This window comes from Bison bison, unplaced genomic scaffold (genome assembly GCF_000754665.1).
Source record: "Bison bison bison isolate TAMUID 2011002044 unplaced genomic scaffold, Bison_UMD1.0 scf7180017864352, whole genome shotgun sequence".
Classification (NCBI taxonomy): Eukaryota; Metazoa; Chordata; class Mammalia; order Artiodactyla; family Bovidae; genus Bison; species Bison bison.
The window spans coordinates 3,452,698-3,468,155 of NW_011494924.1; the positions used below are offsets into that span (position 1 = coordinate 3,452,698).

Below are 15,458 nucleotides of genomic sequence, written 5' to 3' on the forward strand. Positions count from 1 at the left end.
GGCGAGGGGAAGGGGCTCCGCGGGCGCACCTGGGCTTGTGTGTGTGGCTGAGTAAGGGGCTCCCAGATTGGTAACACGAGGTCCCGGCTCCCGTCCCATCCAATGAGGGTTGGGCAGGCGGGCCCGGGGGGCGGCGACCGAGCGGATTGGCGGGAACTGCTGCCAATGGGGTCAGGCGGGGCCTGGAGCCTGAAAGGAGAGTTTGCGCTCCGGGTGTTGACTTGGCTGGGACGGGAGCGCCCACGTCTCTCCTGCGTAGTCGGGCGGCCTGTCTTGTCGCTGGTTAGGTACCTGCGGACCGCTAAGGCCTCCGCCCCCTGAACTAATTCCTTAACCCAGAGCTGTGGGATCAGCTCTCGCCGCCGCCCTGCGGAGTATCCAGAGAACTGGTCCCCACCCTCCACTCCTTTACCTGGGTCCGGAGAAAACCTTTCCTAGAATCCAGTCCCAGAGATGAAACCACCATTCTTATGGGAAAATCTGACCCAAACCATGGTTTCCTGAAGCGGGTGTGTTTGGCCCATTTTGTGAAAAGAATGTTACGGCCTGTTTTTTCCGAGAGACCTCCATTTTGTTAGGCAATTTAATAGAAGCTTTGTTCAGTAAATATTGACGAACTTTGTATGTGCCCCGAATAGAACCATTTTGAAAATGTGCCCAGTGAAGTAGAATTGAGGGAAACAACGATGCTTTTAGGCGCTTAGGTTAGTGTTTGTACAAAGAACCACTAATGGCTGGTTATCTTTTTGTCACAGAGAATTTCTAGGTAAGATGAAATGCTGTTGCTTTTTTGATGATGGTAATTAGTAATATACTCTTTGAAATTCGAGTGAAGCCCATGCTAATATGGAGGAAGAGTCTAGTCCACTACTTTCTTAGAAACAAAGCCAATACTTGCTCATTTTTGTATGTTGCTTGTTCAGGCAAATAGTTTCATAGCCATTAAACCAATGCTTTTTTCTTGACAAGTTACTTAAGTTGTTTGATGTAAGAGAAAAGGCACACTCTTAACTTTTGAGCAGTCGCTGTTATAATTTCCTTGAGTGCTTTGCAGCAAAATGTGAGTAGATTTAAAACATTTTATTGAATTCACATGTTTTTAGTGCATAATTTGCATGGTTTATCAGTGTTCATAATTCATTTTTAACAAAAACCCACATTTGGAAGTTTTCTTCTTAGAACCTATAGAAAAATAGGTGTAGATCGCAAACCTACTTGTGGTTGTGTATAGAGGAGGGAGGATTGGGAAGGAAATGAATTTTATTTATGTAGTAAACCCTTGAAAGTTAGCATTAATTAAAAATGCCACTGGAGAAATTTCTATCAGTTAACATTTTTCACTTTTAGGTTAGAGTGGTTTTTATAACAGTAGCATGTTTTAACATTGCTCCTTTTCCATTATGAAGCTGGTGTTGAGAAGGGGCTTAATTCAGGATTTTAACTAACAGAATAACTAATCTTTGTAGTATAATTATAGAAATCATTTTGTTTAAGACGTACTTTACAAGAGCCTATTAATCCTAGTAGGGTGCCATTTTTGGTCCCTTCCTCATGGATTTAGATTCCGAATTTTACTGGATGGGTAGTTGAATCAAAGCAACTATTATCACCTGATAAATTCCAAACTAGACTGCAATCTACTATTGCAAAACTGAATTAAAATATATGTGTGTGTGTACTCACTCACATATGATACATACATATTTTTCCTATGTGTGTAGTCCACAGAAACTTGGCGTTTCTTAAAATCCACTCTGCTTTGTATACAGATAAATTTATATTTTTATGTGTCTGTTACTGGATTTTTTTTGCCTCCAGACTGATTTACCAGTGAACTCAGGTTTACAAGTCCACGATATTATTTTAGCTGAAATGACTGGATTTTCACTGCTGTGTTGGGCTAGAAGTAAGAAACATACTACTTTCAAGGAGAAGAATGTTTTTTAGATACCCAGATTAGTTCTTTTATGTATATAGAAATCAAAGCATTCTTTTCCTTCTTACCACATAGTTAATGAGTTTATATACTCATCTTATTCAGGACCTTCAAATAATTAGGATTTTTTTTTTTAAGTGTTCAGTCAGCTTCAAGTTATCCAGGGATAGGGGATATGGACGCCTTCCTGAATAATACCATGTAATTTGAAATTATATAATGGGAAGCTTTGTATGGGACACAGGAACAGCTTAAGGGAATGGTTTCTAAGAAGTGGAAATGGGGTCCAAGGGGTGGGAGAGAGATGGAAAGGGTAGGTTGGAGAGTATTTAAAGCAGCTGTGTCCTTTTTTTTTTTTTTTTAATCCTAGAGACTAACTATAAAGCAACCACTGTCTTTTTGTCAGGGTGGCAGTAACCACCCCCTCTACTCTTAGAGTGCTGTCTGTGAGGGAATCTGAAGTGGCACAGGAAGCCCAGGGCACTTTCTCTTTCACCTCCTTTGCCCCTCTAATGAAAAATTTATTTCCTCTTTTCCATCCCCAAATCAGAATTTTTAATTAGTTCCTTTTTAAACTCCTTGGAGATTTGTCTGTTAAATGTAAGTTGGAATTACTCAAATCAGTTAATCATGTAGATGACCTAAACTTTATAGAAATTCTCAGAAAAGGGACTTTTAGTAGGGAAAAGGAGAGGTAATTTTGGATCACTGGGCACTTCCAGAAAGGACAGTCCTGGGTGAGTGGTGGAAGTGGGAGGCTTTGAACAACCAGAGGGCAGCATGATCGCGCTGGGAGGCTGGGCAGGGGGATGACAGGAGGTGGGAGAGGAATGCATAAGGGAAGTGGGAGGGCCAAAGACAAACTTTGCCTTCTTTGCAATTTTGCCTAGGGCCCTGGTGGTGGCAACCGCCTGTGTGCCACTGAAAATCGTGCCGATGCCTGGCATACTGCATAAATGGAAGCAGGGTACCGCGTGAGTTGAAACATTGGTCACACTATATAAAGTTTGTATATGTGAATCAGTGTAACTCATACACATGTAACTGGGGGTCTGACTGTATTTGGATTTTTCTGATAAGGCATGATGGGCTAAGGAAAAGAGCACTGGGCTGAGACTCAGGAGACCTGGTTTCTAGCCCCAGCTGTACCTCTAATTGTAACCTTGGGTAAGTCACTTAACCTTTTTTGCCTCAAGTTAAATCTATACTTTGTTAAATGAGAAGCCAAGTAATTTCTTATGTTATCCTCAGAAATGTTGACAAATAAGTATATTTTAAAATTTTTTAAAGGAAGAAACCATAGGTAGATATTAGCATCTTATTTTAAGATACATTAAATTTTATAAATACTTTGTTTTAGTTGTTAGCAGTGACAGAAAAGAGAGGGATAATTTGTTTTCCCCAAAATATTCCATTTAAAAAGCAGGAGCAACACAGGAGAAGTAAAACAGTGGTTCAGTTGAATTGTCTGTGATGGTCGGAGGAGCCTAGTGTCCCCACACAGACTAGCCATTTTTATTGTGTTGGTTTAATTGAAAGGGTGTCCCTTAGCTAAAGCCCTTTCACCAGCAAGTATGGTTTAGTTATGAGAGGTCTCTAGTCCTGACCCCAGAAAGGTCTTGCAAGATTTGAGGGATAGGAGTTAAAATTGAGGGTGTATATTTAGATTACTTTCTAAGTTTAGCAACTAGGGAAGTTACAGAAGGTAGTTCTAAGGATTCCATACCTCTTGAATTGCTTATAACTCTTAAATGGGAACAGAGTCCATCTCTGAAAGGTTATATTAGGCCAGAAATGGCAATCTGCCCTCAAAAACAACCAGTAGGATTCAGAATATAGATAAGAATTTTACAGCATCATTTGTTGTCCATTATGATTAGGGAATGTTAGGGCAAGTTAAAGCTTTCGGGTAAGTTTAGCTGTTTTGGATGATAATCTTTCTGAACCTATGATGTACTTTCTCAGTTAACAGAGTACATTAACCATAATTAAATATTTTTGCTGATCATTTATAGTGTACAGTGGTTGTATCTTATGGGATGTAAGTTAAAGGGACATGCATCCTAGGAGATAATCAGGAAAATACAGTTCAGAAAATCAGTTACTTGTTCCTGGTACTAGTGATACATAAGTGTTGAACCTATAGGACAGTATGACCATGCTGCTTTTCTTCAAAATAAATAGTGAATCAAAGATTGTAGTGTTCTTTTCAGTGGATTTTCTTCATAAAATCACCTTGACTGTAATCTGTGTTCCTTGAGTTGTCATCAACATCGAGAGCATTTTCTCCTCATTTTCTCTCATTAACATAATGGATCATTTATTTCTTGGTCAGTTGTAAATCATTTCTTCTCTTCCACTTGGATTGTTCATTTTAAGTGAAGGAGGCGTAGCCTATAATGTGTAAGCACACAGTTTTTGAAATGATAATGGGATATATCTAGTGTTAGAGCTTGTGAATTCTTTTGACATTTTAAGAAATTTTAACAAACATTAAACAGTTTTAGTAAATATAGGATTTTATCAGAGGTCCAGGCATATCAAAACACCGAAAACTGTTAACACCCACATAGTGAATTCATTTAAAAAAAACTAGTTTTGAACTCTGGTATTTCTGACTACAGTACAATTCAGAAAACAATAATAGTATCACCTCCTACAACTCTGCATCGTTCTTGGATTTTCTACATTTTAGCTTTCCTGAAGGAAACCTGTGCTTTTGAGACATTCTTGCTTCGGGTAAAAAAAAATAAATAAAACCAAAGAAATCATTTTGTCTGTCAGTGCATAAGCTTTATAAGCAGCAAGTAAATACTTTGATTTGGTTTGATTAAGATGTCATATAGGGATAAATGTTAGTGAGCTACATCTTTAAGATGGATAGCAGGAAGTTAAGGGCAAGTAAGGTGTCATGGATGTGGGTGAGGGTTAGTGAGTCAATGTTCAGTACCAGGTGGCTCATATAAACATTAAACCTCGGAGTTGCTAGGGATTCAGGCAAATTCGGGGTTGCAAGGATAGGCAGAGGGCTTAAAACTGTGGGCAAGACTAGATAAATGAGACAGGTACTCCTCAAGAATGGAATTCCAGAAAGGTGCTTGAAATGGACTGAATCCTAAAAGCTCAGGGCTATTAGTATATTCATTGAGGACACATACATGACTGTACTACCCAACTTAATAATCAGTGTATGGGAAAATTGTAGGTAAGAAGATGAAGAAAGTTGAAACATTTTGCTGGAGAAAGAGTGAGGGAGTGGGCGGAAGGGTAAGTTTATGACAGGAATCTTATGGATTCAGCACCTGCAGAAGTCATTCTATTCCTTTCCAGTTTAAGTTCTCATACACTAGCAGCTGCTAGGATAGAAATTAGAAGGCAAGACCTTTTGATCATTTAATCAGTTATGTAAGATTATTGAGGATGTAGAGAAAAGTAGTTTGTAAAAACTGAATTTAGGTACAGTTTTGTGTTTTAACTAAGTAGTGTAAGACTTGAAAAGTCAAAGCCATTAGAAAATAACATGTAACTCAGTCAGCTGAATAAATGTTATATTTTGCTATTTAACATGGGCTAGAGAAAGGAGTCTTTAAAACTTTTTTCTTAAAAAAGCACTCACTAGATACTGATCCTTATGTTCTAATTTAGTTGTGAACCGTGTGCAATGATGTTTGACCTCTGTGATTCTACATGAAAAGAATTTAACCAGCTGCCCTTGCTGAATCTTTTGTCATGTCTCCTGAATGCATGGTAAATTGTTTTGTTTTTATTTTCTTGAGACCTCAGTTTTCTGCAGACATCAGTTTTTTCTTTCAGAGTTAAAGTTTACAAAACTTTTCCTTTCAATAAAATTGGTTAGATATTGATGGATAGTGTCTATAGTATACGTACCTTGCTGTTTGGTGGCTCCTATATTCTGTCCTACTGCTGTGTTATACATGATACTCTTCTCTGTCTCTTGAGGGTGTGTTTTAGATCGGGGTTGGCACGACGGCCCACTCGCTTTTTGTAAGTTTTGTTGGAACATAGTTGTGCCCATTTGTGTATGTATGGTCTATGGCTACTTTGCTTTGCAGCCGAGATATATAGCTGGTAAGTTTAAAGTATTTGCCCTCTGGCCCTTTAAGAAAAAGCATGCTGACCATTGTTCTAGATCAGTGTTTCTCAAAAGTGTGGTGCCTGATCAACTTTAGCATCACCTGGGAACTTGTTAGAAATACAGATTCTTGGACCTACCACTCCAGGCCTACCAAATTAGACGTTCTGGGGTTGGGTGCAAGCAATTTGTGTTTTAAGAAGCCTTCCACATGACTCTGATGCACATTAAAAGTTTGAGAAACCCTGTTCTAGATAAATGTTTTCCAAATGTTAGTCACACATATCACTTTACTATTTTTTACCCTGTTTTAACATTTTTAATTGTCAACTCACTTTCTGAAAATTTAAGGTAACTTTAAAGTGAAAGCTTACGTCACCAGAAAAATAAATACAGTGAAAACAACATGGTGTTATAAGAGAAAACTAGATTCTGCTGTCATTTACCTGTGCTAAAAATTAGAGCTCGTTAGACATATTAATTAAAAACATACTAGGCAGTAAGTGGGAACTTTTTCTTGACTTAATCATGATATAATAATCACCACCAAGTGATTGGTGTTCAAAATGTCATGCTGGTGAAATTATATAACACCTAAAATCACTTTTTGTACAAATTCCGTACTTTAGGAAATGCAGTTCTAGTTCCTTACATGGAAGGAAAGCTGTTTGAACTGTACATATCTAAGCCCCTAAGTAGAAATGACTTTTCCTTAGAAATACACACCCATAAGATGGAATGATATAGAAGTCCCTAGAGAGGTCCATTCAGCCTTCTAGGATGAAATTGCCTATTTAGCTTGATCTTAGCTCTCCATTAATGTTCCGGGCTGTGGTGGTCAGTATCTCTGCAGGATTTCACCAGCCTGTTCCACAGTGGGATTGTGAAAAGGTGCTGGTTGTTTGTCAAAGAAAACTCATGGACTAGAAACGGGAGAAGTGCTGTGATTCTGCATTATGGGCAGGCTAAGGAAAACAGTTGATTCACCTCAGATTTTAGAAACCATGTATTTTGAGAAATTATGGTGTGAGAATAAATGATTTAATATGCCTCATAGTATTACAGGGAATACTTTCCCAGACACGGTATTCTGATACTGGCTGAAATGTTTTAGGATGTAGTAATTGTTGGTGCGACTAGAACCTGAATATCTCTAGGTTGCTGGCTTGCTTCAGATTTTTCTTGCTTTATTTTTCTTAGAGATTATGGACATATTTGCTGCTTTTGTCATTTGACTCTGCAATAAAGTAGTAACGTAAGACTCTGACCCTAGATGGACTGAAAGTCTAGTAGGGAGTGAAGATGTATAGTAAGTGATAAATTCTGTATGCTGATTACATATATAGATACCTAATTTTGAAAAAATGTTAATAAATATAAAAGACCGCCAAACACCTCTAAGACTGAACAAATGTTTTGTAAGTTTCCCTTAAGTTAAAAAAAAATTTTTTAAGTGTTACAAATGAAGTCTCTTAGGTTCTCCTTCACAGTTTTAGTCCTTTCCCCCAAAGGCATTTTTTGTGAATATGTCAGTGGATTTTCCTCTGTGTTGTTTCAGTACTTATAAGGCTCAGTCTCCTTCTTCATGCTAATCTGTTTTTTCATTTTAAATTCCTTTATCATTGAGTTGTCTGTCACCTCTGTCCTTTGATATTCTCATTTCTTTCCAGTTTTGTTTCTTTACTTTGTTTTAGATTTGGGGAGGCTCTGCTTAGCTTTTATAGCAATCACCAACCATTGAAAACTTGCCTCATTAATAGACAGATCTGCCAAATACTTTTTCTTCTGCTCTTTTCAGCTATTTTTTCATAGCCAGAGATAGCTTTTGTTACTTCTAATTTTGTGTATAAAACATTGTGGATGATAGAAGGCACCAGATATCCAGAGTATGAATATTATTGTATCAGAATTGCAGCTCTGTAAGTAAGCATCAAAATATAAAATTTAGCAGGCTACAACTTTTTAATAATTGACTTCGCTTAATGGCATATACCATAAAACAAAGTATATGTAATCCACTTTTAGGACTACATTTGTGGATAACTATTTATTCAAGACACATTTCTAATGTGTGCCTTAAATCTAAGAGGAGCGACATGTTGATTTCCTAAAGCATATATCCCCTGGCGGAAATGTGATGGCACTGACCCCTACCAGTGGCCAAGACTGCTTTATAATGAGAGAAAATAGGGTTGTGGCAAGGGGTGGAATAGGATTCTTGGAATGCAGCTACTTTAGTATTTATTTTTGAACGTTTCTTTTACCATTCTGTTAGCTCTTAAAGACTCTGAGTAAGCTTTTTCTCTTGCTACAAGGCTGTTTTTCTGTTTCATTCCTTATAATTTTTTTGATATGGATTTTCACAGACAAATAGACTGGAAAATTTGAAAAATTATTTTAGCATTATTTATCTCTGATATTCAGCAAGAACGAACTTTCTTGGAAATTTCTTCTGCAGTAGGCATTGCATTTTAAAAATGGGCTTGTCATGGGGAATATGATGGTGGGGGTGATACAAGTACCGATTTGTGATGATAAACCTATAGGACCATATGAAAGAATTAAGAGGGCTAGCCTTGTAATACCCTAATTTTTTTGGATTTTTCTAGAGGAAAGGAAAGCCTCTACTAGTACTCAGGATGATTTCCTAAGTTCTGTTAGAAAGAAATGACTTGATATTTCATTTGGAAGGGAAAATGCCCTCATTAGTTTTTCCTGCTGCCATATTTGACTTGAGTATTTTTTCTTTCCTTATATAATAAATATGTTCCTGGAAAGTTTCATATGTACCAGGTCATATTAAATATTTTCAAAGCATCAATAATCATTATTTTAAGACATGGTAGTGAATGCTTTCGTAAAATGAACTTATACTTTGTACTGTATAAATATATGATGAATTAAACTGAGTGTATTTATTAACAAGGTAAATGGAGTAATGAGTTTTTTCTTTGAAGATTATTTTAAAAGGATCCTTATAGGTGAGCTTTAGGCTAAATTTAGGCTGTAGATGAGCTTCAGGCTAAAGGAACAACAAAGGTAGGTGGGAGAAGTTAGGGGTTGGTGAGACTGTTGCAGAAAGCTGTAAAAATGATCAGATTTGTTCTTTACTATAATAGTTACTGTGCAGCAGTAGCTGTTATCTTGGTTCCACAAGAAGACCTAAGAGTTTCACGAAAAGATATGAAGATGAGTGTTTGCCAGTACAGGACAGGTCTTTCCCACTCTGTACTAGATTAGAAATTGGTGTTTATATAGTTTCCACATTCTATGGACTCATAGCTTACGTTGTAAGAAATGGTAATAAGAAGGTGAGACATTTGAAGATATGAGGGCACAGGGAAATAAGAAACTTTAAGCTTAAAGAAACTTAAAGATTATTCACTGCTCTTTCTAGCTCTGGCTTTTCTTTCACTGAAAGAGTATGGAAATTATTTCAGAGGGAGTAAGCCTACCCTGCTCCAGCCAACAGTGACACATGGCCCCAACAAGTATACCTGTGGGGAGGGGAGGGATTTGATTGTCACATCAGAGAACGTGGGAGAGCTTTTCCCCTCTTGGCCCCGTTTATAAACTACGATGCTTCTGTTTGCTTTGTGTACTGTTGAGTTTTTCCCTCTCTGTTTTCTCTAAGCTAAGCTTTAAGCTAATTCTGTACAAAAGAAATACTAATTAGTTGTTTTTATAAATTGCTTGCCATTAATGCCTGATAAAATGCAGTAAAATAAGGATTCTGCATACCATTATATATGTCAAATATTACAAACTTTAAGGTTCTTTTGAAATTACAATACTAAACTCAGTTCACTTTTGCTTAGCCTTCACAGTTGTTGATCACATAGCATGGTCATCCACTCACAGCTTAAAAAAATACAGGGAGCATCGGAGAGAATGGGTAAAGTAAAATTTTGATGTTTTTAAAATAGCACCTAAATCTATGAAAATTGATTTGATTTATTGTTTGTATGGGGGGGAGAGGGTGGTTGGCACTCGAAGGGAGGGGGTGGATATTGGGGAAATAGCATGCACCGTGTAAAATGATGTTAGATATCATATAGGCTAAAATTACAAGTGTTGCTACTGCAGTTTGAATACAAGTCTGTTTCAGAAGAGGCAGGACCATACAGTGGCAGTGTTGGGATTTACAGTGGGCCTAGCTTTTTCTCCCTACAGATTGAAGGGGATTTTGAGAATAGCAGTTTTTGAGTAGTTTGGACAGAAGTCGCCTTTTTAGAGTGACCTGTCCATATTCCCTGAATGAAGCTGCTTTGGTAGCACCTCAGGTTCCGTTAATGTTACTGAGGAACGTTGTTTAAGAGGAACAATGTGCATTCTAGTTTTTATTGTACACCCGTGACTCAGGTGTTCCTAAATATAGGTTAGGATTCATGAAGCCCTTGAGGGGGTTGAAGAACAGAGAGAGGTTACTCTGAAGTTAGTTGTTTGGTAGAAAAAATAGAAATTTTGGGGCTTCCTTTCAAATGAAGAATACTTTTCCTTTCACAGTTCTAAATCAAGGTTTTAATCTCAATCCTTACCATTATAGTTATCTACAAAGCCTAATTAATTAGTATTGTGGAGGTTATAGAGAAGAGAGTCTGCCATGTTTTTATGGGTAGGGCATTTTGTTGTAAATTGTGTTGACTTGATCGAATCTCTGCCTCATTATTTTTAAGCTTTTCCTTTGTTTACACATTTAAAATCTGGGGGAAGAAATTAAAGAAACCAGATTTTACCCTAAAAATATTCTTGCCTCAACTTTGCTATTCCCCTACATGAAACCACTTGCCAAATCCAGATAAGATAGATTTACGTACTGTTTCCCAAACCTTCCTGCCTTCCTAAGCTTTGTCAAAGATGGTATGCCAATTTGGAATGCTCTTCTTTCCCCATTCCTTTGGTCTAAGTCCTATCTTTCCTTCAAATAATGGCTTCTATGTATTACACAAAGCTTCCTCTAACCTCTTCAGTCCTTGTGGTCATTCTAGTCTTAGAAATCCTGAAGTACTACTATTTAATAGTATTCCATCCATTTTAGACATTCATTTGGCACTTGGATCATGCCCCCTTTTGTTGTTACTGTATTTAAATACCCTCTCTTCTCTAGGAAAGTGATGGGCTCCTTGAGGGTAGAGAGCTTGTCTTAATGAAATGCCTCTTTGTAATCCCATTGGCTGGCACAGAGGATATCTTCAGGAGTCGGCTTGATTCTTTGATTTGGATCCAGTATTAGTATAACAGGACAATTGTTTAACTTAGGTTATTTTAATAGTGAGTACATACCCAGAAACCCCAAACATAAAGTACATTTGAAGTACATTTGATTAATAAAATAATTTCTTGTATTGTAAGGACATTTGGTTCATATTTGTTTCTTATTAATTACAGCCCCTCTCCCCACCTTTGTTTTTCAGTGGGTGCTGTTTTACCTAGTTTCTTTTGAAAAACATGGTTTGGGCCAGATATATTGACAGAAATCAAAATTACTAGTATTTTTATTTTAAAATTCTTTGATTAGTCAGATGATACTTTCATGGTATAAGCCCAAATAAACTTATTAAATACTACATGGTAATATAGCCAAATTATTTTAAAATGTTAACCTTAAGGTCTCTGAAGTAAAATTTTAAAAATACCAATAGACAGATACTCAGTTGCTAATCCTTTTCATTTCTGTATCTCAGATTATTAGGAATTTTATTATTTCTTTGTTTATAAAGATTTCTTTACTGTGCAGGCTGATGTTTGATAACTGTGTTTATTGTGTTTGCTGCAGTTATCAAATAGAGCAGATGTTTATATGCAGTGAAGAATTAATTAAAAATACTTTTTGATGTTTATAGAAACGGATGCTTTTTTTAGTATCCCCACACTCATTGGGGATGATTTTGTTTAATTCATATTTGAAACTGTTTACATTTTATCTGATGGCAGTATCTTCAAGGCACATATGTTAATATTAGGTTTATGTTGTGATTTCTTACAAAATGCTCAACTAGTAAAACTTCTAAAATCTTAATTTTACTCTGAAGCCTGGCTTATAGTATTCTTGAGCCATTAGTTTGACAAAGCACTGGAACGATACTGCTGTTGCATTACTGAAAAGCTTAGATAATTGTGGCAGGGGACTTGTAGAATATATGATTTTCTCCTCTTCAAAAAATTTTTTTTTAATTTCTTACCTTAAAGGTAAAATATTTTTTCTTACATGTGAGGAAGCAAAAAACCTCTAATAATGGCATTGCCATTCTGATGTGAGCTCATCAGAGTACCATTCTGACATGAGCTTAGGGCCCTGATCAGTATGAAATACGCTTTATAAAAATTTTTTTTCCTAAAACCTCAGTTGGCCCAGGGACCACTTTACAGAGCTCCAGCCTTGGACTTTTACCTATGATCAGTCCTATTCTTCTCCAGGGTTTATACTTGTTAAGTCAATATTAAAACACAGAAAACACCCCCCCGCCCCGATTTTGTTCACTTTTGTTTTCATATACAAGAATCTTAACAGTGAACATGTACTTCTAGATGCTGTATTGAAATTGCTGGCAGAGTCTATTCTATACAAACTGAACAATCTGGCCCCTTGTTTTATTTGTAAAGGTTCAATGTATCTATGCCTGACTACTTCAATCTGCAAGGGAGTGTCAGAAAGGCCCCGCATTCGCCGAGCCGTGAGTTATCACTAACTTTTCAGATGTGTTAATAAATGTGGAACAAAAAGCAGTTGTGTTTAAAAGGAAAAAAGGACCATCAAAATAACCTCTATTATAGTAGCAGGCGTGAACACTAAATGAATTACTCCAAATTGTGGTGTCAAAAATAACATTAACTAGAGACTAGCCTCTAGAAAACCTATTGTTGAACTGCTCTGAAGCTGTTGTTTTAGCCAAAAGTTACTGTTCTTAAAGTTTTATAAACCATGATTGCAAATTAATATGTTGTTTAAGTCTTTTGAACCAAGTTAAAACAATCTGAACAAAATCTTACCCTGCCTAAAAATGATAGTATTTAATTGACTTTGAGTTAAGCTCTTTAAAATAATACCATGTTAAAGGGGTAAAGTTTTAACCTTTTTTGTTACTCACATGTCAAAAACAAATTAAACAATTGAATCTCTTCCTTGAAAGTTTTAGTACAGTGTTATTTACAGTCTGTTTTGGTACCAACAGTTCTTGCTTCAGTAATTCACCAGTAGGTTTTCATTCATCAATGACTATGTCAATTTAAGGCTAAAAATAAAACACTTTCATTTCTTAGGGCTTAATCAGTCTCCTTAGAGGAAACCATCCTTAAGAATTCCCCCCTCCCAAAGAGATTTGAAGCAAAAAAAAAATCTAACTAACATCTATTTTTTTTTGTTATTAGAGATAGTTAACTTTCTTTTTCTTATATTCTTTCAAGTTTTGAGTAGATAGGCCTATTTGACTAGCAGGTCGGAAGCTTCTGTTGCCTAGGAGGTGTATTGTGTTAAGTGAAGACAGAATAAATTTAAATGGACCCAGTTTGGCCATTTATAGCACAGACTACCTAAAACTTGGAGATATGGGACCTTTGGAGCCATTAAGTTAAATGTTTCATTTAGGCAGTGTGCCTTTGTTTGACTGGTGTGTAAGTCCTTCTTCCAGGTTTGTACACTCGTAAACACGTCATTCTACCCTCTCTAACTCCTCCCAGCAGCAAAAGGGAGACACTTCAGCTGGAACAAAATAGTGGAAGAAATGGCGTCTGGGGTTCAGTGGGGATTCGCAGTGTGTATGCAATGTTTGCAAGATTACTTTTTATGTTTTTCAATTAATGTAAATAATTACAGAATGAATCAGTGCTTAGTGTCAATGTAGGGAACATCGTATACCAATAGAAATTCTCCTAGTGGGTCTGCTGCAAGTCGTTTAACCTCTTGGGTCCTCAGTTTTCTCATCTACAGTATGAAGGAGTTGGACTCAATAATCTTTAAGGTCCATTCCTACTCTAAATCCTGTGCTTTTCTGAAGTACTCTATTTAACAGAATGCATTGCTTTCCCACTTTGACTGTTTGAATTACATGTGCAGTACATGTACTGCAACTGCATGTTGTCTAAAATAGTTTTTCTGTAGGATATTATATGAACTAACCCCTCTTGAGGTGATTTATAAATGTGTGTGTATAGCCACACATAAAAAGCTAGTGTTAGTAGGGCTCTCAGAAAATACATATTTTCTAAATGTCTAACCTTGAATGTCATTAACTTTCCTCTATTACAGGAGATACTACTCGTCAACGAATCAAATTCAGTGATGACAGAGTGTGCAAGAGTCACCTTCTCAACTGTTGCCCCCATGATGTCCTGTCTGGAACTGTATGTGTTTATTAAATCTATTATTTTATTGTTGGTATACTACAAAAACAAACTACTTGATAACGTCTTAGTTTTGTGTCAAATTACTATGCAGTGATTTTTTTTAAAAACACTTGTTAGCAGAGCAATTTACATCTATTATATTCAGGTTGATTATTTAGTTCTGCAATAATGGGATTCCTCACAGAAATTATTGCTATTTTACTTTATAATATTTTCCATTCTTTAGAGCATTTATTTGGAACAAAGAGACAGTTATAATACATCAGTTACATTTTTAGTTTAGAAATAATGTAAATGATTTTTTAAATTATTTGCTTCAGTGTTGAGCATAGGAGACTTTTATCCAAAACAGTTTACATTTTCATTAAGATTTCTGCACATTTGTAGACATTATTGTGAAGCAATATATTGGTAATTACTTAAATTCACAGTAAAGTTTGTGAGTAGTGTTGTTGGTTAAAACTCACTTATATTGCTTACTCCTGATAATACATAAAGCTCACTTAATTTATATTCTACATCTAGTGATGTTAGTTTATCTTAAAGTATTATAATTTTTAATTTGATGGATAAATCACATGATCATGGATCTGTAGAACAAAGGATTTTGTTACCTGGGTTTTGGATTTGATTGAAATGATACTTTCAAGAGCTCCTGGTCACCCGGATAGCACAGGAGGGCTGGTAGGGGTAAATATTTAGCTGATTTTGTCATTTTTCTAAAATGAAAGGATTTCATACTTCATTTGAAGAAGCAGTGAGGTCCCTTAATTAAAAATGTCTAAATGAATGGTTTCTTCTGCCATAGGATGTGGGATGTTAGTTCCCTGACGAGGGATGAGACCCACGTTCCCTGTAGTGGAAGTGTGGAGTCTTGACGAGTAGTGTCTTTTTGATAGGAGTAGAATACCCCAAATGTATAGGTATCCAGGCATTTTTGATTTAAAAAAGCACCTGTCTTTTGGGGGCTTCCCTGATAGCTCAGTTGGTAAAGAATCCACCTCTGGTTCAAGAGACCCAGTTTGATTCCTGGGTCAGGAAGATCTGCTGGAGAAGGGAAAGGCTACCCACTCCAGTATTTGGACT

At 36.5% G+C, this 15,458-nt stretch overlaps 1 protein-coding gene across 6 annotated transcripts in view; it reads left to right on the forward strand.

Annotated features, from left to right (window-relative positions):
• The first annotated feature begins 7 nt into the window (after positions 1-7).
• LOC104999369 (putative RNA-binding protein Luc7-like 2) overlaps positions 8-15,458 on the forward strand; it is a 56,358-nt gene continuing 40,907 nt past the window's right edge. The window contains exons 1-3 of one of the 6 annotated variants that reach the window (XM_010854938.1): positions 8-2,910; positions 5,582-12,703; positions 14,275-14,369. In XM_010854938.1, the coding sequence (XP_010853240.1) occupies positions 12,646-12,703; positions 14,275-14,369 (153 nt within the window). In that variant the 5' untranslated portion in view covers positions 8-2,910; positions 5,582-12,645. Of the gene's footprint in view, positions 2,911-3,123; positions 12,704-14,274; positions 14,370-15,458 lie in introns of those variants that run through there. The other 5 variants (XM_010854937.1, XM_010854940.1, XM_010854942.1 and 2 more) reach the window with 5 other exon arrangements.